The sequence below is a fragment of the Callorhinchus milii genome, unplaced genomic scaffold, assembly GCF_018977255.1.
Source record: "Callorhinchus milii isolate IMCB2004 unplaced genomic scaffold, IMCB_Cmil_1.0 Scaffold2, whole genome shotgun sequence".
Classification (NCBI taxonomy): Eukaryota; Metazoa; Chordata; class Chondrichthyes; order Chimaeriformes; family Callorhinchidae; genus Callorhinchus; species Callorhinchus milii.
The window spans coordinates 100,329,938-100,354,945 of NW_024704743.1; the positions used below are offsets into that span (position 1 = coordinate 100,329,938).

Here is a 25,008-nt window from a genome sequence, read left to right on the forward strand (position 1 = left end):
CTACTTTGAAACCTAGGCACGGTGATGGATTTTTGCATGTGTCAGATACCTGTTGGCCAAAAATAAATTCCACAAAGTGCTTGTTGCTGCCAGTACAACACCAACAATAACAAATTACAAATGTCCATTCTTCATATCTGTGCTTTGACTCTGAATATTAGCAGGTAGTTGCACAAACCTGATTGCTACCCTGTAACATCCTGCTAGCAAGTGTGTGAACATTAGTTGATGAGAGGAGCGGACTAAGCTCGTTTGAGAGAATGCACATATGAATGTCCACCCAGCACTGAAAGTGTAAGCTTAAGCGTGGAATCCTGATAACTCTTGGTGAGGTATCAAGGGGCTGGAGGTGCTATGGAATGATTTCCACCAAGCATGTCAATGCCTTCAGAGCAAGGGAGAAAATTAGAAAAAGATTTCTTAAACAAAACTGATGATTCTCCTTAAACTTGCCAAAGTGTCTCATAAAGATATGCAACTTGTTCTGTTTTTAAGTCCTATCTCAAATCCTATCTCTTTGAACCGCCTGTGGCCACCTCCCACTACCCCCATCCCCCTTCCTCCCCCACCCCGTTCGGAGTTCAACTCCATCCCTCTGAAGTAGTCCGAGTCGTTACCCTATGTGGAGGGCGATATGTCATTGCACGTTGTTTATTACTCTTAATTCTATTCTGAAGAGCTAATGTGCTGATGGTATGGAAATACACAACTTCCATTGTGTATTTTTGCATGGGAGACATGAACAGTTGTTGAAAGGGTATGCCTTTCTGCTGGTATGTGTTATGGCATTTCAGTCCAGAGACATGGAGTCTGACACAGTATTCCATGGCTGGGCTGGAGGGATCTCCGCTCACGCTGATCTCCAGCTGTCTCTGCTATTTTATCCAGAACCCTCAGCTCAACTGTCCCTGCTTGACATCAAGAACCAAACAGCAGCAAGCTGTTTAATGCATCAGCATATAGGAAATGTTCCAAACAGCTTTGTAGAATGGGAATCCAAGTTGATAATGTGGTACAGGAAGATGGTGACTCAAAATTAAGTCAAATTAGATAGACTTTAGACAGGAATTGAAAGCTGAGAGATGGATAGGGAATGATTCAGTGATTCAGGAAGAGAGTCGACGGAGTGGCTGATTCTTTACATGGCTCCTTTACCTCCTCAATCCCTCTGTTGCTTTCAATGCTGTCAATCACTTCAAACTTCTCCACCATCACTCCAGGGCTTTATCCTCAGGCTTCCCCCTGTGTTCAGCAAACTCAGCCTTTTTCATATCCCATAACCGCTTCATCCCACCATTGAAGGCCTAGTTTTCAGCCGCTCTGCTCCCACTCTCTGGAATCCCATCGAGTTCCCCCCCTCCTCCCCAAAGCCTGTGTTAAAAAAAACACCTCTTTGACTATGCTTTCCCTACTTTCCTCGGTTCCCCCTCCACCAATCCCCCACCCATTTACCATGTCAGATGGCAAGAGCTCCGATTTCTCTGTGGTTCCCAAGATTATTGTATTTGTTTTGGTCAGCTGGTTGGGTGTCTGACACACACAGAAATATATTACCTTGTTTTTGAGTATAAATTGGCTGCCGTGTTTCGCCCACAAATATATGGTCAATTCACTTTATAGCATATTCTGTGAAGCGCTTTTAGATGTCTAGAAGATGTGAAAAGCACTATATCAAATGCAAGGATTATTATTATCATTATTATCTCACTTCTTCCAGCAGTCAGGATTAGAATAAATCGGTTTGAATTATGATTCCAGACTTGTAGCTCACATCCGTTGAATTGTGGATTCTGGAGCACAGCCCACACTAATCCACACTTAATTTTCTCTTCGCTAGTTTATTGCTGCCCAACGAGCCAGCTCCGGCTTCAGGAACTAGTATTTACAGCAGCTTAAGGTCTTACTGCACTGCCCTCACAGCATTAAATGAGGGCACTTACAGGACTCCCCTTAATCCTATTTCTACAACAAACACAGAATGATTCATTTGTCAAATGACTGTTGACTCAAAGATTTGTCGAATGCACAGAAATTTGCCTCTCTGGGAGTATTCACCAGATTGAGTTAGGCCAGTATCACAGAATCAAGCTCATAAAGGTTGTTTAAGTAATAGAAATGCTCTGGCTTTTATAGAATCCAGTAGTTCCCAGAACTTTTCACCCTGGTTTGGAGGTAACCATTATGTCAGTACTTGGAAGATGAAGGGTTGGCCTTCAGATAAGATGTAATACCGAAGTCCCCTTTGCCTGTTCAAGTGGATGTTAAAGATCCAGGACTTTTTAAAAAGAGAAGGAAGTTTCTCCCAGTGTCCCAGCTTACAATCCCCCAGATAAAATTAGTCATGGATTTCATGGCTGTTTGGGACATGTACACAAATCGTTCGTTTGTGTGCTTGGACGACAGAGGCACAAACTCCAATCCAGTCGAAGCCTCTAAGATGATTTTGTCATAAAATTTCAAATGGGACAAATTTCTTGAGTTAAGGCATAATTTGGAAGCTTGTTTTCCATAGTTGGTAACTAAATTAAGAATTAGGAATTTAAGAATTTTCCAAAAATCTGTATGATCTTAAATTTGAGACATTGGCCTTGGGTTAAAATCGTGTAAAATTACTCAGCACGTTTGCATACACAGTTATTACACCTTACAGGAAAAAACTGTGAAGTGCTTTGATATTTGAGAAAGTCTATTTCAAATACAAGGATTATTATTATTAATAATTTTATTCGATGAGTCATTACCTTTGCAGACACAGTCATTAAGGCAGTATTAAGAATAATAAAATATACCACCCTGACTTAGATAGAGCCTCAGTAGTGGTAATATGCATCTTGTTCCTTGGCAGTGCTAGAGTCAAACATGTGTCGGATGGAATATATGGAAACGCTTTCTGTGATCAGAAAAGCACCAACCAGCCTTTGAAAGAGCTCATTTGTATTCATAGAGCAGCTCAGTTTGTCACTGTCACGCCCTGCAGACAAGTAAAGGAGGATTTAACCAATCTCTCTTAAGTGTCGCTAATCTCTACTAACTGTTAAAGTGGAGTCCCAATTTGTGACCTTTAATATCCCAATGTGGTATATTGCTGTGGGCAAATTGGCTGCCGTGTTTGCCTGCAAAGTAAAGTCACTGCATTTTACAGTAGACCTGTGAAGCGTTTTGAGACGTTTTGATGATGTGAAAAGTGTCACACAAAATGCAAGGATTACTTTTGTTTATATCTGGAATATTATGCAGAGGGTGGAGTAGGTTGGATTCTCGTAGGTTCATTTGGTAGCACCCTCACCTCTTAATTCAGACAGTTGTGGGTTGAATCTTTAATGTCCACCTGAATAGTTTAATATCTCATTCAAAGAACGACATCTCCATCAATGCCGTGCAACCAAGCACTGTCCTGGATTGTCAGCCTAGACTGTGAGAAGAACCTTCTGACTCCAAACCGAGGGTGCAGCCAACTGAGCCTGGCCGACACACACATAACGTCTGATGCTCAACGTTTTTTATGGTATTACACTTGAAATCTTTGTCCTAAAATTTAATATGGATGCCAAGATAAAGGGTACAATATAAAAGAGTTTAAAAATCCTTTGATATAGTACCCTTCATGTTGGGAGGATACCTTAACGTTCTTCACAGGATATACTGTAAAGTGTATTGACTGTAACCAACCTTGGCAGCTAATTTACACCTATCAAATTAGAAAAATGAGGAAAAAGCAAGCAAGAACTTGCATTTGTACGGTGTTTGACAGCTTCACAATAATCCCAGGCAGGAATTGCAATTATTTTAGCAGGTAAATGAGACAAACACTTGATTAAAAAAATATTACCAACAGCTGGGTGGTGAATAAACAATGAATCTGAAAGAGGGAATTGGGCTTAGTTCATTCCAGTGGAGGAACAGCATTGGATTGTTAATATTGTTAATAATAATCTTTGCATTTGATATATCGCCTTATCATGTCTTCGAGATGTCTCAAAGCGGCTTCACAGAATGTACTGTAAAGTAATAATAATAGTAATAATGCTTACATTTCATAGACCGCAATTATCACATTATCAAAACACCTGACAGCACTTCACAGGATTTTACTGTAAATGTAGTGAAAAAATCACTGCTATACGCAATTCTCATTCACGTTTCACTCACAAAATATACAGTCAATTCGCTTTACAGTATATTCTGTGAAGTGCTTTAAGACGTCTGAATGATAAGGCGCAAGGATTATTATGTATTTTTCAGTGAAAGTTTCCTCCAATTCGTGCACAGAAATGTTGCACAGTCATGAAATGAATGACCAATTTTATCTGGGAGATCGTTGATTAGAGCACCTGAGAAATTCTCTTCAATGGAGCGAAGAGCTTCCTTCCGTGCAATATCTCTTTTATGATCTGATGACTGTGGAAACATTTCTCATTTTGAGTCACCACGTTCAGGAGAGGAAAATAGTGAATAGAAATTAAATCAATGAATTATTACTGGCTTCTTACTTTCAGACAAGGAATTATTCACATACATTGTCATTGTGTACACATTAATTTAATTCAAATAAATATGTAAGGCAACTATTTATCTGAATGTCCCTTCCTGTTCAAATCAGTCAGAAAAGTAATTAATAATGGATTTTTTTTATGTTTAATGGAGCACCACAATCAAGTCTGAGCTCAGGGCACACTCTGAGCAAAACTGCATTTGCACTACAAAGATTACAAAGATTAACTGTACTTTCTCTCTCCCTGTTTCAAGCCAATAACTATTGGTGGGAAACGCTTCCACAGTAGTCATTAAAGTGGAATTACTCAAGGTGTGCTCACTTCTGAATCCTGCACCATCAAACCCAACCAGCATAATCTATGACCCTGTCCACGTAATCTTTGATCCTGCACATTTGCTCAATTTTATCCTTTACTTCTACTGCTCTTCTAAATTTGGTGTTATCTATAGTGTTATGGTATTACTTCAGAATCACAGAGTGATTTAATAGTCTCATTACAGAAGGATTTAATAAGCACTTACTACAAAAAATCATGAAAAATACATCTCATCCTTCGTCGCAGGATGCCTCTCTCAATATCCACAGAATAGCTCTGTCCTAGACACATATCAGTCATTGCTGTACTCATAATATTAATAAAATAGTTCTTGTATTTGATACAGCATCTTATCAGGTCATCGAGATATCTTAAAGCACTTCACAGGATTTTATTATAAATATTAGTGACTCTATTTTGTAGGCAAATGCAGCAACCAATTGCATATCCCACAAATAACCTTGAAATGAATGATCAATTGTATCTGGACGATTTTTTGCCAGACACCAGCAGAAACTCCCTTCTCTTTTCGAATAGTGCCAAGGGATCTTGAATATCCATCTACAGTGCCTATTTATTTGGGTATAAGATTGATTAGACGAGTGACAAACAACCTTGTTAGAAAGGAAGAGGTACTAGCTACAACAGCAAAGCCTCATAGTAAGGAAACCACACATTCTATGAATAGTGATGTCAATTTCTTTCCCTTCTCACATCCCGTTCATCTTTTACTACCTGTTAAAAATAACACAACCACAGGAAAGCCACAGCAACTTTAGGTAGAATAAATAAGTATGGTATCTATCAGACTCCAATGTTCCAACGTGAAACAAAGCAACAAATATTATCTTCTTTTTAAGTTATATTATATATTGTATATTATAGTATATTAGACAATTAATTGGGTCAAGACTTTTGTCCAAACTTAGTAAAAGAGCAAGTCTGTATGTAAGTCTCATATTGTATCCAGACAGGAAACAAGACTATCAGTTGAAGAGGAACACAAACACCCAAGAAATAAGATGTGATGCGATATTAGGAAAGTTTTACTCACGCAGCGATTAAAATAAATCATCCCCTAATGATAAAAAGAAAAAGGCAACAATCCACAGAACTCCAATATGTTTTTCTTCAATCGTGGTTTAAGCTTTACACACACACCACACTTTGTGGCTGTTTGTGGGACGATGCTGTGAGCAAATTAGCTGCCAGGCTTGGCCCACAAAATACACAGGCAATCCACTTTACACTTTACAGGCTGTGAAGCCCTTTGAGACGGCTCAAAGACATGATAAGGCACTATATCAAATGCAAGGATTATTATTATTATTTCACATTTTCAGCATTCTTAATTTTATTTGCTAATTTGTACCTTCCACAAATGTCCACCAGAGTGCGCCAAAGGAAACACCCCATTCCGCTCTTTAAACTGAATTTCACAATTCAGTCACAATTTAAATTTGTTGCCTTTTCTTTCACATCACAGAAGCTGTACCTCGACTTAAACTGGTGTATTCTAATCCTCAACACATAAGAACAGAGATGTCTCATCATCGTCACAACCAATGCTGTCGAAACCCTCGTCCACACCTTTGACACTTCCCGGCTGGACTATTCCGATGCCCTCCTCGCTGGTCTCTCCAGCTCCACCATACACAAAATGCAATTAATTTAAAATTCCGCCACCTGGATACTCACCCACACAAAACTCTGTACCCCCATCACACCAGTGCTTGGAAGGCTCCACTGGCTCCCAATTACCGAAAGGATCGATTTCAAGATACATTTGTTTTCAAATCCGTTCAGGCACCTCCCTATCGATCCAATCTGCTTACCCCCCACTCCAACACCTGCTGCCTCTGCTCGGCTGGCTGCAGCCTCCTGTTTGTCCCTCGTCCCCTCTGCTCCACCATCGGTGGCCGTGCCTTCAACCACTAATGCACCAAAACTCTGGAACCCTCTCCCTCAATCCCTCAGCCTTGTCCCCTCCCTCCCTACTTTCAAATCCCACCTAAAGACCTTCCTTTTTGATCGTGCTTACGGTCATCTCTCCCCCTCCCTATTCCCCCTGGTTCGGTGTCAGACTCTGCCACAAGCGCTCCAAAACACTACCCCGCTTGAAGGGCACTGTATAAATGCAAATCGTTGTTGTAATAATACTAATTTGGTCACTCAATCCATGATTGTTTGTGGGACACTGCTGTACCCAATTGGCTGCTGTATTTCTCCCACAAAATTCACTTTACAATATATATTCTGTGAAGTGCTTTGAGATGTCTCAATGATGTGATAATCTGCCATATCAAATGCAAGGATTATTATTGTTACCAAACAGCAGTAGGTTTATAACTAACGGCCACTTTGGACTGAAGCAACAAATGACTCTTAAAAACTAGTGCCAACAACTACTGGAGTATGTCACCACTGACCCCACTTAACCTTCATTTAGGCACATCCTTGAAAACATTTTTTGTACAATGAATGCAGTAACCTCTCTTACAGGATGAATTAACGTATTGCAGGCAATGGAGCAAAACGAGCACCTGTATTTTATTCCTGTCACACAAATTAGATAGTTCCTCTCTTGTGTGACACACTATTTTATAACAAAGAGGTAAGAAAAAAAGCATTGTGAGGAACATAGGAGTAATATTTTAATCCCATTTCTCCATTTGTTTTCCCTTGCTCTTAATAATAGAATGATAAAATACATCCTTGCATTTGATACGTGCATAACATCAAAATGATCCAAAACATTTTACAAACATTTTTCAAGTGAAGTGACTGGATTTTGTAGTTAAATCCTCTATACTAATTACTTTCTTCCCAAGTATCCATCTATTTTCACACCCTATCAAGTTGAAGTTTCTCGAAATACTTCACTTTAGTTGCTGTCATGTGCAGTGACTATTTTTGTACATAAAGGATGCTGCAGTATTAATAATAACAATCATAATAATAATTCTTGCATTTGATATTGTGGCTTATCACGTCTTCGAGATGTCTCAAAGTGCTTCACAGAATATACTGTAAAGTGAATTGACTGTATATTTTGTAGGCGAAATGCGGCAGCCAATTGAGCACAGCAGTGTTCCACAAACAGTCGTGGATTGAGTGACCAGTTTTTTTTAAAGAAATTAGTAACAACAACTTCAACAACTTGGATTTATATAGCCAGGGGGAGGGGGAGGAAAGTGACCAAAGGTGCGGTCAAAAATAATAATAATAATAATCCTTGCAGTTGATATAGCGCTTTTCATGTCAGGAGGACATCCCAAAGCGCTTCACAGAACACACTGTAAAGTTAATTGACTGTATATTTGTGGGCGAACGCGGCAGCCAATTGCGCACAGCAATGTCCCACATCCAGTCGTAGTTTGAAAATGACCAATTTATTATTGTTTTTGGTTTTGGAGGGATTATTATTAGACGTGTGGAGTAAGGAAACTTGCCCAAGGTTTCGCCCTGCCTGGAATTGAACTCAGGTCTCTCACTTGCAAAGCGAGTGCTCTAACCACTGAGCTACAGGACTCTGACTGAGCTACAGGACTCCAAAGAAGGAAGGAAGGGAGTGAGGAAGGGAGCCTCGGGGCATAGTGGCTGAAGGCACTGCCGCCGAGGGTAGAGCGGAGGACTCGGGGGACAAGGAGGAGGCCAGACCCGGAGGAACGAAGGCAACGGGTACTGTTTTGAGAAGAGAGGTCAGAGAGGTAGGGGGGTGCAGAGGAGTGGAGGGATTTGAAGACAAGGGTGAGGATCTTGAAATCGATCCTCTCTGGGACAGGCAGCCAGTGCAGTCTGGCAAGGACTGGGGTGATCGGGGAGCGGAGTTGGGTACGGGTGAGAATGCGGACAGCAGAGTTTGATTGATCTGGATTTTATGGATGGTAGTGGAGGGGAGGCCGGCGAAGAGGGCATTAGAATAGTCCAGCCAAGAGGTGACAAAGGCATGGACCAGGGTTTCAGTGGCTTTTGGGGAGAGGTATTGGCGGAGACGGGCAATGGGTCGGAGGTGGAAGAAAGCGATGCTGGTGAGAGACCGGATGTGGGGGAGGAAGAATTATATTACCTCCAGAAGTGGGGGAGGGGAGTCTGTCATTCAGCTACTTGCTTTCATTCCCAACAGGCTCAAAGGGAAGGGATGAGCTGATCTGAATCCCCAAAGGTTTCAGGCCAAATTCAGCATCAGGAAATGTGTTTGTTTCTTTAACTCGAGGGAGACTTGTCTCTGCTGACTAATTCAGAATATAAAAGTATATCCATTAAGGATAGAATTCCTGCTTTACCTGTTAAAAACTCCATGATCAATGGGGGGGTGGGGGGAGAAGAGAGGGATAGGGTTAGCTCAAGCTAGGGTTAGAGGCAAATGAAACATCACTTGATCACTCTAATTAATCATCCCTAATTCTGGATGAAATCTCCTGGCCATAAAATAGTGATAGTTACTGAAGCAACAACAATGTACACTTATATAGCAAGTTTCATGTTGGGACAATATCTCAAAGTACTCACACATTAACAGCTTTGTCCAACCCCATTCATACAATCCTGTATCTCACTACATTAAAATAAAATCCAGCAATCTGAGTTTCAGGCAGACAGTGTTTGAATGTCAGTTTTAAAAGGTTTCTCTTGCAATTTTTTTTAGTATTGACGTCACGTTCGCTACTCTGCTTTGGCCCCATTTTCCCCCAGTAATTGTCTGTTGATGATTTCATGCTATGATTGCAATTTTCATGTCACAATCATAACAGACACTAACACATAGCACACTGTCCATTCTGAGTGCACCTGGATTGATTTCAAAGTCTTTTGTTACACCTCAGGATTCAGATGATAACTGCAAATCACTTGAACTCCCTGTCCTCTTGCCATTCATACCATCATTTCATTGGCTTATCTGTCTTACATTCATGCTTATTCTCAATTAAACAGATCTGTAATCTTGGTTCCCTAATGTCCTGCAAATCCGACACTTGGAATGTCTCGTAATCATAGCTTTTAAGATCATTTTCTTAAATTGGAAGATTTTGCAGACAATCGATTTAGGCAAAAACATTTTGGAAATTCTTCACTTTCAGTCTTAATCTGGGAGCGTTTATTCTGGCAGTTCATCAAAAGAACCAGCTTCCAAATGAAGAATGAATTGAAGAATTTTCCAAAGTTTTGTGTCATCTAAAATGTTCTGAAGGCTAATACCATGAGAAATCTTGGCCCTCTGGCCTGTTTATAGTGCTTTGAGGCGTGGCAGATGGTACATAAATGCAAGTTGTTTACTATTCCCCTTTCTTTGCAAGGTATTTTGTAACAAGCACTAACCAGGAAACAAAATAAATGAACACAAACAAAAAAACCATGACTGGCTTCCAACATTGACACCAATATTGTAGGATCATTTCAACCCACAGAGTATGCAATACAAAAACAGAAATGAATGGTGCTTCAGGAAGGGAATCTAAAGTAATTTTCTTTTCTAATCCTGAAGTCTCAATTCCCATCAGTAAAAAATGATTTATCAGATGGAAAGAGCTTTAATTTCCAGGTGATTCATAAGATTCATAAGGACAGAAATAAATATGGAATCAAAAAAATTGGTTTGCAAGCTTCTTGACTTATTGGAATTTATATAATTTACAATCAAGTTACTCTCACATCACAAAATCCAAATCACTGACTCCTGATCTGAATGTTGGGAGACACCACTCTTGGAAGAGTGCTGCACCTAGATTTTGTTCAGTCTTGAACACTAAATATTGCACATTTCTTGCATTAGATAATAATAATCCTTGCCTCCCATATAGCGCCTTTCACATCAAAAGGACGTCTCAAGGCACTTTACAGGTTATACTGTAAAGTGCAGTGCCCGCGAACATGACAGACAATTTGTGCATAGCAATGACCCACAAACCGCTATGAAGTGAATGACTGATTTTATTTGAGAGATTATTGGCCAGGGCACAAGGAGAAACTCGCTTCCCTTTTTAATAGTGCCATGGGATCTTTAATGTCCACTTGATCACAGAGACGGGATCTTGGTTTATCTGAAGATAGTTGTGAAACTACAAATTCAGACCGGTAAAATGTCATAGCAAAGAAACAGGGCATATCGCAACAACACCTTGCATTTATACAGTGCCCTTCACGCGGGGTAGCGTCCCGGAGCGATTATGTCCAGTCAAGCCTGTGCTCATATCTTTCTCCCATTCTCCTTTCAACCCCACACCATCCATTATACAATCTGACCAAATTGAATTTAGCATAATTAAACCGGGTGCAACATTTTGACTGCATTGTAAAGAATCTATGATCTAATGTGTAATACTATTTAGCAGCTACTGTTCTTTAACCTGTTCAAGATAACTCCATATTAATCCTCAATTTGTTTGTTAATTCCTCTGGTACAGTTTTCTTTATTAATAATTGCAGTCATCTGTTTGACCTTTGAGCAGAAGTTTATTTGGGTTCATTTGTATGTTGCTTCAATTGCAAATGAATGAAAACTAAGTCACTGGGTTAATTCTTCGTTGTTGTCAGGAAGTTACTTATTCAAGATTTCCATTATTTGGTTGCAGACAACATGCTTTTCCGGGGCAGTTTGGCATTTGAAATTGCAGTCAAACAAAGATTCATTCATTTTTCTCAAACAAAAAATACTATCAGACTATGAAAGAGATACAGACAGACATACACACACACACCCACACACTGTCTTTAGGGATTATTTATTTTCAAAGTTCAGTCAGCTGATCTCACATATGTTCGATGCAATGTGCTAAATCCCAAGATTAGACATAAATCGTTTAAAATTGAAGAGTATCAAATAGTAAGCAAATATAGTATACAGTACTTGCCAAGATCATGTTTATTTTAACAGCAAAACCTATGTATGTGTGTGTGTTTGTGTGAGAATCTTGTGCCAATTCGTTGCTGGTGTAAAGAGCAACCAGAAACAACAACAAAAAGTTGCATTTATATAGTGCCTTTATATACATAGATGATGTCATCCCAAGGCGCAGATAATCAACAAAGTGGCTACACAAAAAAAACTTCCGTTTTAAAAGCCAGGAGACTGTGAAGAATGGAGATCTAATACATTTTTACCTTCTGGGCTCCAGAGTCCAAGGATGTGACAGAAAAACACAGCTTGGATGTTTATTCAACCCTCAGAAGATCTCCAGAGACCTCCTGTGACAACTGATGTTCCACATATTGCGCAATCACTACACTTTCCTGTGAATCCTGTGAAGTGTGTGAAATGACCTTCTGATGTGAAAAGTACTACATAAAACGCAAGTATTATCATTTTTGGTCATAGTTTTTTTTGGAAGGAGAGGGTGGAGTCATCTCCACCATTGAAATAATGGAAGCAGAGGCTGGGAGCTGTGCTTGGGCGATGATGATCCTCCTGGCTTTCCTTACAATTCCGCTAACGTTATTTGGCAACTGAAAATCATAAAAGAAATCCTAATCGGGGTTTGTATATGTGCGAAACATGGCAGGCAACTGCGAGCAGCAATGTCCCACAAACAATCATGGAGTGAGTGAACAATTTTAGTTGGGGGATTATTGGCCAGGACAATGTGGAAGCAACATGAGTGAGGTAGAGAGTTTCCAGTCTTAAAGTTTTGTGAACCAGAGTCGTAAAGTAGGAGATGGTGGGACTGAGGAAAGTGACCAGACAAAAAGTCTTAACACTTTACAATATCTGCTGTAATTCAGCAGCAAACAGAAAGTTTGAGCTGAGATATATATAAAAAAACTACATCAATGACAACCTGGTCAACACTAATATTACAGAAAGATGCATTCTAATAGAACAACTGAACAGTTAGATGTTTGTAACTTTTATGAGCTTTTTTCCATTTGGCTGATGTGCGCAAGATATTTGCAATGCACTTTAGTACAAAGATATCAACAACATTGAAAACAATGCTGATCAGGTAACCTTTACATTGTAAAGAAGGTTTTATTTTAAATGCGGCACAGACAAAAATAGTCCCAGCAACCAAAAATAAACATATAATTAAAATAAACTCACACACACCTCCAAATTTAGATCAATTATATTCTCCCTCCACCACCTCACCCACACAAATCAAAATTAGAGTCTAATTCACTGAGACTACAGCAGATATGGTAGCAGTGTCCATACTCACCTTAGTTTATTATCCCTGTTCCTTGCTGAAAGGAAGTTCAAAATTCCCACATAGTCTTAGCTGATAAGACCTTGAATTACCTTCAGTTTTAACGTCACGCACAAAATGTGGAAAAATTCTTAAAATTCAGTTTCAATGTAGAATCTGGTTTCTTTTCCATGAACTGCAGGAAGCGGCTTCCAAAATCAAACTTGAATTGAAGAATTCTCCACAATTCTGTGCAGTCTCGAATTTCAAGACACAATGGTATCAACTAACAGAGGCTAATGGAAATTCGACCTTCAGATTCCTTAATCTTTTATATCCTCGAGTTAAACTATACTGAGATCTTGGTGGTGGTGGATGGGTGGGGGGGTTAATGTTGTGGGCACAGGGTATGCTTTAAACTTTTTGCCTTAATATCTTTCAGAAGATAGAGATCAATATACACTTACACATGATTTCTTTCACAAGTCTTTGTCTTTGATCACCTTTCACTTTCTCTTCCCCTTCAACTTCTCAATCACAGCTTCTCAACTGGGGGTCCCAGTGGTCTGTCTGTGTCTGTCTGTCTGTCTCCCTGCAGTCAATCACACAGTCTCTCTCCCACGCTGGATCTCAGAAGTCACTGAGTTCACTTGGATGTCTGACACGTAAATGTTAACAGCAACCAATAAAAGAGGAAGTTCCAGTCCGGAGCAATGAGCAAAAGTGATTGCAATGAGTATTGTTCACCCCTCCCCTGCACCTTCAGTCCACGCATGGGGAGGTGTTGCAGAGGTTGAGGTGTCACTGACTGCAGTGCAAGTGGCAAGAGGGCAAAGGTACGAGAGACACAGAGAAATCAGCCACAAACTCCTGATCTTAATGCAGCTCTGCACTACAGCCTGGAACTCATACACAGCTGACAAGCGCCCTCCCTGCCTGGCACCGCACAATGCACATCCCCATCACCAGGCAACAGGGGGGAGCAAAGAAACACAGTCACACACTGGGTTACACACTTGTCCATTGTCAACTTTTTAAACAAAAATATGTCTTGCAGTTGCCTCAGCAAATATGAAGGTTGGATTCACTAAAGTGTATTTGGTGCACAGCAAATGTCTTATGTGAGTGTTGGTGTACTGCTGGAGTTCGATGAGCTAAAACTGCACAGCTCGTCATTGCGAGCACTGTCTGCTAAGCTTCTTTGTGCTTGCCCAGCCAGGACCATTGCCACTGTTAGGGCTTGTAGGATTCAAAGGAGCTGAGTAGGAAGAATCCTGGTATCCAGTAATCTGTCAACCTCTCTAAGTCCTACCATTAGCTGCTCTGTCATTAGTAGAGCCCTGGAGTACTATGGAACTGCCTGGCTCAGAAACCAGATCACTGAGACTCCCACAGAGGGTTGCTCAAATCTGACATTCTGTTGCCAAGCATGTCAATTTGGAGCCTGATCAGATCAAAGGGAGCACTGCTTGCCTGCCTCCACCCCACTCACCCCCTCTCAACCCCCCCATCCCCAAGGAGGATAGATGATAAACAGTGCAAACAGTGAAAGTATTATGCACTATTGTAACTGCACGAAAGCTTAACTGGCAATGTAAATGAACAGTCCTATTTATTGAGGCTCATTCAATGGATTCTCTTCTGTTTTCTTCCTCTTGGGATGCATCCTAAACATGCTCCACTCCACTGAGTCGTTTACATTATTCTTTGTGTCTGGTAAACACAGGGGGCTTTCACATTTGAAGGATAAAGAGAGCTACATGCATTCATTGAGTTAAAAATAAACTCTCACAATGATCTTCTCTTTGAGAACTAGTGTAAAATCATTTGCCATGTCTTTCTCTTAAAAATGATTACTCCAGATTAACCGTATTGTAAAAGCTGAAAAAATATGCAAGTAGTTTCATTTTCAAAAGGAGTTCTCTTATTTTCTTTCCCTCTACTGTCTATTAAAGAGAAAATATTGTGGCTGTACAGTTTGAGAATCTAAATTTGCAATGCAAATAGAAAGCTACGTATTTTTGCTGTAGGGTATGCTTTGCTTTTCTCTTCAAGACTGCATTTGATAAGAAACCTTGCCAATTGTAGCAATCATCATGCAGTATGCTTAAGGCCCACCTTTACAACGTGATCTTAAAGTGGCTTTGAAAACTCATCTGCAATACATATTAATGTGTGCCTATTCTGGACAAAATCTATCATCGTACCAGTCTACACAAGCATATTCGGAAATCTAAATTTGCTGCCCTCGCTTGACCCTTTAAGGTACTACATAAGATGAAAATCGCTGAAGATCAATTAGTTCTCTTATAATTGCTGTATCTAAGACAACATCACTTTTCAACATCTAAGACAACATCAACATTCTTTAGTCTATTTAATCTCATAAGCAGTTGTCGATAGAAGCTCTTAACCAAGCACAACTAATTAACTTGATATGCAAGAATACCTGTTTACATTCATCTTAGTGGTGAATCACTTTGGCGTTTAATTCGCCTCATGAATGCATTAGCAAGTGAACAGGGCTGACAAGTGATTCATACTGTGAACATAAAACGAAAATTGTGGATGTTGGGTTTTTGGTGACTTTGTTTTCTGGATTTTAAAATTTGGTTCTTAAAATTCACCCAATCTCTCATCCTTTCACCCCTATCCTCACCCGGCTCCACATCATTCAGAGGATAGAGTTCAAAATCAATTCATCCTGGCCCTCAAAGCTCTCCAAGGTCTTGCTCCTTCCTACCTCTGTAATCTTTTAACTCCATACCGATCTGTCCGCTCTCTCCACTCAGGGGTCTCTGGCCTGCTCCATGTCCCTCATCTGACACGCCCCACCATCAGTGGTCAGGCCTTAGCCTCTCTCTTCCCACCCTTTAGAACTCCATCTCACAGTCTCATCACCTTGCTCCCTCCTTTGCCTCCTTCAAGGCCCGTCTCAAGCCTTTCCTCTTCGATCACACCTTCCTTGCTTTCCACCCCTCATGATCCCAACCCCCAGCTTAGGTCCAAATCCTTGACTGTCCAGTGCCTTGGGGCATTCTACCAACATGAAAGGCACTTTACAAATGTAATTTGTTATCGTTTCCCAATCTCTCACTCACCCACACAGCACACAGTCACTCCACTTTACAGTAGTAAAATGCTTTGGGACATCCTCCTGACGTGAAAGGCATAATACCAAATGTAAGAATTATTGCTATATTATTATTTTACTAGTTTTATCTCATTGTGGAATTTCTTCCCATTCCTAGACTAAGTCCTAAGTCTTTGAGGTTTTTTTCTCTGACTCAGGGTTAAAGATTTATTGGCCACCAAGAACTCGGTCTAACTTGAATTTTTATTTTCAAGTAGCTGTTCACTTTCATAATTCACTATTAAATGTTCTGAATATAATTTTGAGAATAACAGAAGTAATTACAGTTTCTTTGTATAGCTGGTTCATAGACTTAGCACCCAGGATGGGTTCAAATACTGTGTTCCATTCACAGCAAAACCTGATGAGGGAATTAGGATGCTAAATGCAACGATACCCATTTAATTATGTATGTGATTTAATGAATCACCATCTGTAAGTACAGGTTTAAATGCCTGGAACTATCTGCAATGTTAGTCTAGGTTAATACCCCTCACTTACTGTTTAACATATTAAATACAGGTAGGATTAAGATAAAATAAGAAATGTTTTGAGGCACCTTAAGATCCTTTGGACTATGGTTTCAGTCACCTTTCTCTCTCCACTATGGACCAGTGATCCTTCAGCCACTTTGCTCCAGTTCTGTGGAAGTGTCTCACGCCTTCTCTCTCTGCTTTCTTATCCCAAATCTCTCTACCAGATCTACCAGATATCAGATCTACCTCTAACTCTGCTTTCAGCAGCAATTGCCCCCTCCCAGGTTCCACTCCCCAAACTCTACCTTGGTCAGGCTCTAACTCAGTCTTTGTAAAGTACTTTAAAATAATCTCCCAACGTGAAGGGCAATGTATTAAGTGTAAATTGCTGTTATTGCACTGGTGTGTCAGTCTGAACCGAGGGTTTGAAACCACAAACATTTGCTCACTAATCATCCAATTATTCCATTTGATGGAAGTTTGGCTTTAATTTGATTATCCTCATATAATATAAAGGCCTTTACAAAGACTCACTAGAAGTGAACACCAGCATAGAAAGAGTAATTTCTGTAGCAAAATATATAAGTATCTTATGAGCAGGGACCACTGCAAATGGAAATGAGTAACTGAAACACCTAAAGCAGAAGGAGCTTAAAGGGGCTTTCAAACATTGGTGCAATGTTGTTAAATTTTCAGGAGAATATATTGAAATAAAATATTTTCATGCCTTTTTAAAAAAAAAGCCAAGAATATGAAAGCAGTGGTTTAAACTATCTGTCACCTTTCATTAGTATCACACCGTAAATACATCAAGACTAAAATGAAATTGTCTCTGACTGCAAATTATTAGTACATCAAAAATATATTTGGCTGTGATTGGCAGACACTGGATGTCAACTGGGTTTAAGTAACTCTGAAGTGGGTAAGATTGAGAGGGTACTAGCAGAGCCTTTAATATGTAGAGTGTGCTGCTCTCCTGTAAGTGAAATAAATGAAGTGAAATAAAGCCCGATGGCACTTCAGTCACAGCAAGTCATAGCATTCAATCATTGGAGGCTCTCGTCTGTCATTGCCCACAAAAGCACCTGGCACTTGCAAAATAAATCCCAACAAAGATGGAATGAAGTCATTGCCTTGAACTCCATCTCTATTAGAATAATGAACAATCCAGGCTGGAGTGTGTTTCAGTAATGCAACACATCTCGGGGCAGAGATATTGATAGATAGTTTAAGTCACCTCATGGGTAACTGGATTTGTACCAAGCTCTGGCCTTGAGCCACACACTGATTTTTTTTTGTTCAGCCATGGGGCTAACATACACAGACCAGACTGAGGGCCATGGATGCCATGCTACTTGCAATGCCTAATGAGGTTAGAGAGGGTTTGTCCAATGGGTAAGCTGGTAAAGTCACTGGCTAAGAGTGAGACTGAACCAGACAAATACAATAGGACTCAGGCTTGGTTGGAGCATAGTCACTTTTCACTGATAATAGAGAACTCTCTCGCATGTGAGCCCAGATGCCTTGGTGCACTTAAAAGTATTGTTCCGGGTTAACTTTCTCTCGAACATTTTGCATCTTGCCTAAGGTCCTCTCTGAGACAATGGTTTTCAATAATAATAATCTTTCCATTTAATACAGCACCATATCACGCCATGTTGCAGACCCCTTTGAAACACAGTTTTCAATAATTATAATCTTTGCATTTGATTGGGGTCATCCTGCATTTCCAAACTTTTTTTTCACAAAGCTCTCAAGTTAGTTCCATATCAGCCATTTCCTGATCTATCCATATTATGATTCCGAATGAATGAAAGTAATGCAAGGATAAATCAACGACAAGTCACTACTAGAAATAAAAAGGAAAACTGTTAATGCTGGAAATCAACATAGCAATTAATGAAAATCTACAGGAGATGGATTTGCATTGTTTCACCCACAAAATATACAGTCAATTCACTTTACAGTATAATCTGTGAAGCACTTTGAGACGTCTCAACAACGTGATAAGGTGCTATATCAAATGTAAGGATTATTATTATCATAAAGAGAAAGCTAGGTCACTAATCCACCAGCTAAATTGGTTACTCACACACTTATGGGACATTACAATGCATAGGATTATTATATTTATAAAATACGTAAAATATATTTTACGTATATTATAATTGCTGTGTCTATGTTCTATATGAACTTCCACCTAATGGAGCTTCCATTTGATGTATGCATCAAATTTCCTCTAAAATACATTGCACAAATAGGCTACCACAAACATCTAAATAATCACTACACTATAGCAATTACGAGTAAAGCACAATGATTATTACTGTCTTGGGAGGTTATCTGTCATCAAATTGGTTCTATTGTTCCCTTTCAGATGCTGATTGACCTGCTGTGTAGTTCTAACATTTTTGTTTTTAATTTAAGAAACAATTTTGTTTGTTCTGAAAAATACTTTTGCAGTCAAATATTAAGGAAATGTAGCTTCCGATGCCACTGAATTTTGAGATCTCATGTTATTCCCTATTGAGATAATGGTTTGTAAAATGGAGAGACATAATGACATTGTGAAATATAATGATTCACCATTGTTCTGTTTCTGCAGCTAATGACTTGTTGTTCATGTTAGCAATAAAATAATTTATTTATAACTCTTATACTTCATTGGACTTTGTAAGGGTCTACATAGTCCAACTTAGCAACTGTTAAAATGTTTTTTGAAAGTGAAATCCAGTCAACAACATAAATGCATTATTAAAATTCCAGCATAACCCTAATCCACGGAGGCATATTTTAGCCATGCCTTCTACTGAATCATCTGGGGTGTCTTATCAGTAGCGCTCAAATATTCAACAGAAACAGCAGGGAGCTGGGACAACTTTAGAAACTGACAATAAAAGCACATGTGTTGAATATTATTTTCTCCTTCCCCCTTTCCTGATCTGTATAGATCTGTGCTGCACCACATAATGGTTACTTAATTATGAAATAAATAATACAAATACTGGCTGCCAAATGTATTAGTACATTGTGCTTTTACTACCTCTGAGATTTGTGTACGAATGCATGCCAAACTGATGAGTTGAATTTCTCTGTTCTCTGTCTGATTTACACAGGTCCTATGTGGAATGAATTCAGGATAATGGCACTGGGATGCAATTTTGTGACCCAAAGCTCCTTACATTTTGGTACAAATTTAACTTGATAATTTCACTCCTGTCACAATTAATCTCGACACTGCATCTTGGTTCCTGCAACTGATGTTCAGAGCTATCTTTATTCTGTAAATATCAATCTGTGTGGTAATATCAACTATTGAACTTGGTTATGCAGCACAAGACCAGGAAAATCTTGTACACAGAATTTTGTAATTGTCTATCCCTGAGGTAGGCAGCTCTACAATGGCAGAACAGTAATAAGCCACAGATTCCCAGACACAAGGGATAATGATACATCTGCAGAATCTGCTGTACTAAGAATTTTGAAAATTATAACAAATAGAGTAAGGGGATCTCCAAAGGCTGGGAAATGTACATATCATTTGCCAGCCTGTATTATCAGCAATGTTGTATCTCATTCACGCTATTAACCATCTCTGACCTCCCATTCCTCTCCAAGGTCCTGGAACGAGTCTTCACGTCCCAGCTCCGCTCCTTTCTTTCTCGCCATTCCCTCTTTGAACCCCTCCAATCTGGCTTCCGCGCTGCCCACAGCACGGAAACAGCCTTGGTCAAAGTCACTAATGACATTCTGAACATCTGTGATCAGGGCTCCCTCTGCCTCCTTGTCCTCCTCGACCTCTCTGCCACCTTCGACACTGTCGACCACTCCATCCTCATACACCGCCTCTCTTCTTTACTTAATCTTCGCGGACCTGCCCTTGCCTGGTTTGATTCCTATCTCTCTCACCGTCTCCACTTTGTTGCCTCTAACAGTTTCTCCTCCAGCCCCCGCACTGTCACGTCTGGCGTCCCCCAGGGCTCTGTCCTTGGCCCTCTCTTCTTTAATATCTATATGCTCCCCCTTGGTGACATCATCCGCAGACATGGAGTCTACTTCCATATGTATGCGGATGACACCCAACTCTTATCTTTTTGCCTCCACCCTCAATTCCAGGACCACTGCTGTCCTGACAGACTGCCTGTCGGACATCAAGTCCTGGATGAGGGCAAATTTCCTACAGTGGAATGTGAACAAGACTGAGGCCCTCCTGATTGACTTGCGCCAGCGCCTCAGCACCTCAGGCTCTGTCAACATCAACCCCCATGGTTACACACTACAACTCACCAAGTCAGTCAGGAACCTAGGTGTCTTGTTCAACCCTCAACTGTCTCTTCTTCTTCACATTCAAGCCATGACTCGCTCTGCCTTCCCTCACCTCTGTAACTTCGGTCGACTCCACCACTACCTCACTCCTCAGGCCGCTGAAACTCTTGTTCACGCCTTCATCACCTCCAGGCTCGACTATGCAAATGCCCTGCTTGTCAGCCTTCCCAACTCCTCCCTCCACAAGCTGCAGATAATCCAGAATTCTGCAGCCCGTGTCCTCTCCCGCACCAAACTCCGTGACCCCATCTCCCTCATTCTCGCCCGACTCCATTGGCTCCCTATCCTTCAGAGGATCCAGTTCAAGATCCTGGTCCTCACCTACAAAGCCCTCCATGGCCTCGCTCGCCCCTACCTCTGAGACCTCCTAACCCCCTACCAACCCGCCTGCTACCTCCGCTCAGCCGGCTCTGACCTGCTCCACGTCTTCCGACCCACCTGCCCCACCATTGGCGGGAGAGCCTTCAGCCACTCTAATAATAATACTAATAATAATAATCCTTGCATTTGATACAGCGCTTTTCACGTCGGGAGGACGTCCCAAAGCGCTTCACAGAACACACTGTAAAGTGAATTGACTGCATATTTGTGGGCGAACGTGGCAGCCAATTACGCACAGCAATGTCCCACAAACAGTCGTAGATTGAAAATGACCAAATTTTATTATTGGTTTTGGTTTTGGAGGGATTATTATTAGGCGTGTGGAGTAAAGAAACTTGCCCAAGGTTTCGCCCTGCCTGGAATTGAACTCAGGTCTCTCGCTTGCAAAACGAGTGCTCTAACCACTGAGCTACAGGACTCCTCTGCCCCCAACCTCTGGAATTCCATCCCCCAATCATTCCATCTCGCCCCCTCCTTTGCCTTCTTCGAGTCCCACTTCAAGTCCCTCCTCTTTGACCATTGGCCACCCCCCTTCCACTCCCCTCCCTTCTCCCCCCCGACCCTAGCTCGGGTCTGAAATGCTATACACTGTCCAGCGCCTTGGGACGTCCTCCCGCCTTGAAAGGTGCTAAATGTAATCTTGTTGTTGTTGTTAAACACAATTTAATGGCCAGCGACTAATACAATCTTTCTGCTCCAAATGTATATTTGCTCATTGCAAATAACGTGGCTATCAAGAATACAGAAACACATAAGGCACTGAAGAAATGGCGGACTGGGATGCTAGACAGGTTTGTGTGAGCCCAGTATAAATTATTCAAATGCTCAGTGACATGGATCAACAAGGAGTAGAACTCGCAGACTTGCAAGACATATTCTGGGAAGAGTCTTTCTCTGTAAACAATTTAGCGGGTACAGTGTAGACAAAAATATCAGAGAACTTACCAGTGCTGCTTTGGATGGTCCTAACTGTAGTGGTTGTTCGAGGTGGTGAAGCTGACCTAAGTGACAACCGTTCATCATCCTGTGAGCAGCCGCGTTCAATGGCCCTCACATAACTGTGGCTCCGCATGCGGAAACATCCCGGTATTGGCAGGTCCAGGGCTTCGACTGCCTGAGACTCGAGCTCACTGAAAACCGACTCACAAACAGATTCAAACTGTCCGTTAACTTCCACTTCACTCACCTACAACACACATAGGTAACAGTGGGTAAGAGCATGCTGGAGAAAGGGGTAGTGAAACCATCCTGTCTAGTAAATTAAAGCTGTAAAAAGATTATTTCATCTACCATGGATCTTGTCATATATCAGTATAAAGGTGCTGGACAAACAGTGAAAGATTCTGAGTTGGCTGAGGTTGTTAAAGGTGAATACTCCAGGACTCAGGATATGAGAGTGAAATGACCGTCTCTTTGTCTCACTCTTTGTTTTATCCTTCATGTCTTATTTAGCTAAACTTTGCCACTCAGATATTTTTGTCTTCCTAGTGATTTTTCAGTAAATACAGAACCACAGAATGTGATTACTGGAGCTAATCATGACCATTGATTGATCAACAAGGCTGAAAACTACCATCTGAAACAGCCTTTAATTATTGACGTTCAGATGCAAAAACACTGCTTCACCTGCAGCACAGTGATTTGGTCCAAAGTCTCTGAGCACCACCATTGTTGCCACACTGCCTCCAACCACCACCATTGTTGCCTTCAACCCCCCAATTGTAAACAACTCTGCTTTGTCTTGCAAATTACTTACCTGACTGATCGTGCTCATGGCTCTCATATAGCTCTCGTTGCGAGAACGGAATTTGGGTGAGGCAAGCAGCACTGCGGGGTCTAGACTTTCCAGACTTCGATTGATTGAGACTTCACTGACAGCCCGCAAGTAACTGTGGCTTCGTATTTGCAGTTTGGGAGAGTGTTCACTCGATATCCTGGCAGGGTGGAAGGTTGGGAAAAGATGAGACTTTACACTAAGCAAGTTATTTCTTAGCTTCGGTTGAATCCAGCCCCAGTTTGAATGCCAACCATTCACTCATTGGGACTTCCTCCCATAGTATGAGAGTGGGTGGGCAGCTGTAAGACTGATTGTATGCACAGTGGAGCCCTGTTATAATGAACATCTTTATCGTGGGAACTCGGTTATAACACAGTTTCAGTGTGGAACCCAATCACTATGCATGTGCACAGCTCACAGAATTGCTTACCACATGCCAGCCAGTTTATGCACTAAAATGGCCAACCTCATCACTGACTTCTGGGTTTCCATTGACAATCATCATCTTGTGATGTGCATGCATAGTGCGCAGTAAATGACTTCTGCAGACACCTGATGACCCAGACGTCGCCTATTTTAGTTTCCAGGTCGATAGGTCTGTCAGCATGTCAACATCACTTCCTGCTTTGCTCAAGCCGAAAGTGATATCAGCACTAAGTTCCGGTCATCAAGTATCGCTGACTGGAACATCAGCACAAAGTGGCTTTGGGGCACAAGCTCTGTTGAGCTGCCATTGAGAGATGAGGGAAGAGCACACGTAGAGAAACCAGAGTGATGCCGTGGCTGGCTTCTGTTATGGACTGTCATATTGAATATTGACAATATGTGGCTCAAACTAGGAATGAAATTAGAATAGGTTAGCTGCTCATATGAAATCACAAAGGACTGCAGGTGCTACAGATTATGCTGCCACATGACTTCATCAAGCGCTGCAGCTATGGCTCAGTATCACTAAGCACGCCTGTCTTTTATTGCTCAGGATTTTCTTTCAGATTGGTGATCATAATGGAAAACTTTCCAATAACAGGAACGTGCTCCAAGAGAAACCGAAACATAAAGACACAAACATCACCTACTTAATCAGCCTACTCTCAGTGCAACTGTGTTAAAAACAGCAACAATAATATGACAATGACCACAAGTGAAATTAAGAAAACAGCTCAAGAGTTTGAGACATCCTTCCAAAGTGAAAGGCGCAATATCAAATGCAAGGATTACTTCTACGAAATCAAGACAAGGAATGAGTTAAAAAAAAAAAAATTATGTGTTGGAAACTCTTTACTTCAAATATTTAAAGCTTCAGAAATTATGATTTAAAACAATCTCTGTGTTTGCCATTACTGTGAAAAACATCTCACGTTCAGCTTAAATATTCGCTTACAAACACTCAGTCACTAAACTTTACAGTAAAACCTGTGAAGCACTTCAGACATCTTTCTGACGTGAAAGGCACAATATTAAATCCAAGGATTATTATTAGGGACAAATTATTGTGAAAATCCAGTATAATATGATAATATAATGGATTGCAGGGGATATGTGATTATCAGCAGCGATGTCACATACCGCACATTTTCTCCCAGTGATCTGTTTCTAAATGTTTTCCATTTACGTTATTATATCTGTGAAGAGACTCGTAAGAATTCCAAGAGGTTTGGTGACAAAGTCAGTGATTGATGTTAACGTTGTACGAAAAATACCAAAAGAAGTCTAAACCTCGATCTCACTGACAGAAGAGTGATCTGATGAAACGTTAACTGTCTCACTTGTATTAAATAATTTATTGATTTTCCATTCACAGAAAATTTAAGTTTTTTGATAATTATTGATCAATTACAAGAGAGTAATACAACCAAGGGTGCTGAGATCATTGCCACAAACCAGGAGAGTGTTTATCATCTAAATCTTAGCTGAGATTGGATTTCTGCATCATGTCCAGTTTTAGCTGCAGGAAGCAAGTTGTTATTGTATCTCCGCAGTA

General features: G+C 40.7%; 1 protein-coding gene across 1 annotated transcript in view; it reads right to left on the reverse strand.

Annotated features, from left to right (window-relative positions):
- The window catches only part of dlgap1a (discs, large (Drosophila) homolog-associated protein 1a), a 90,305-nt gene that overhangs the window by 44,526 nt on the left and 20,771 nt on the right, over positions 1-25,008 (reverse strand). The window contains exons 3-4 of the mRNA XM_007900948.2: positions 23,007-23,184; positions 22,196-22,436 (exon numbers count right to left, since the gene is read on the reverse strand). Coding sequence (XP_007899139.1) covers positions 22,196-22,436; positions 23,007-23,184 — 419 coding nt within the window. The remainder of the gene's footprint in view (positions 1-22,195; positions 22,437-23,006; positions 23,185-25,008) is intronic.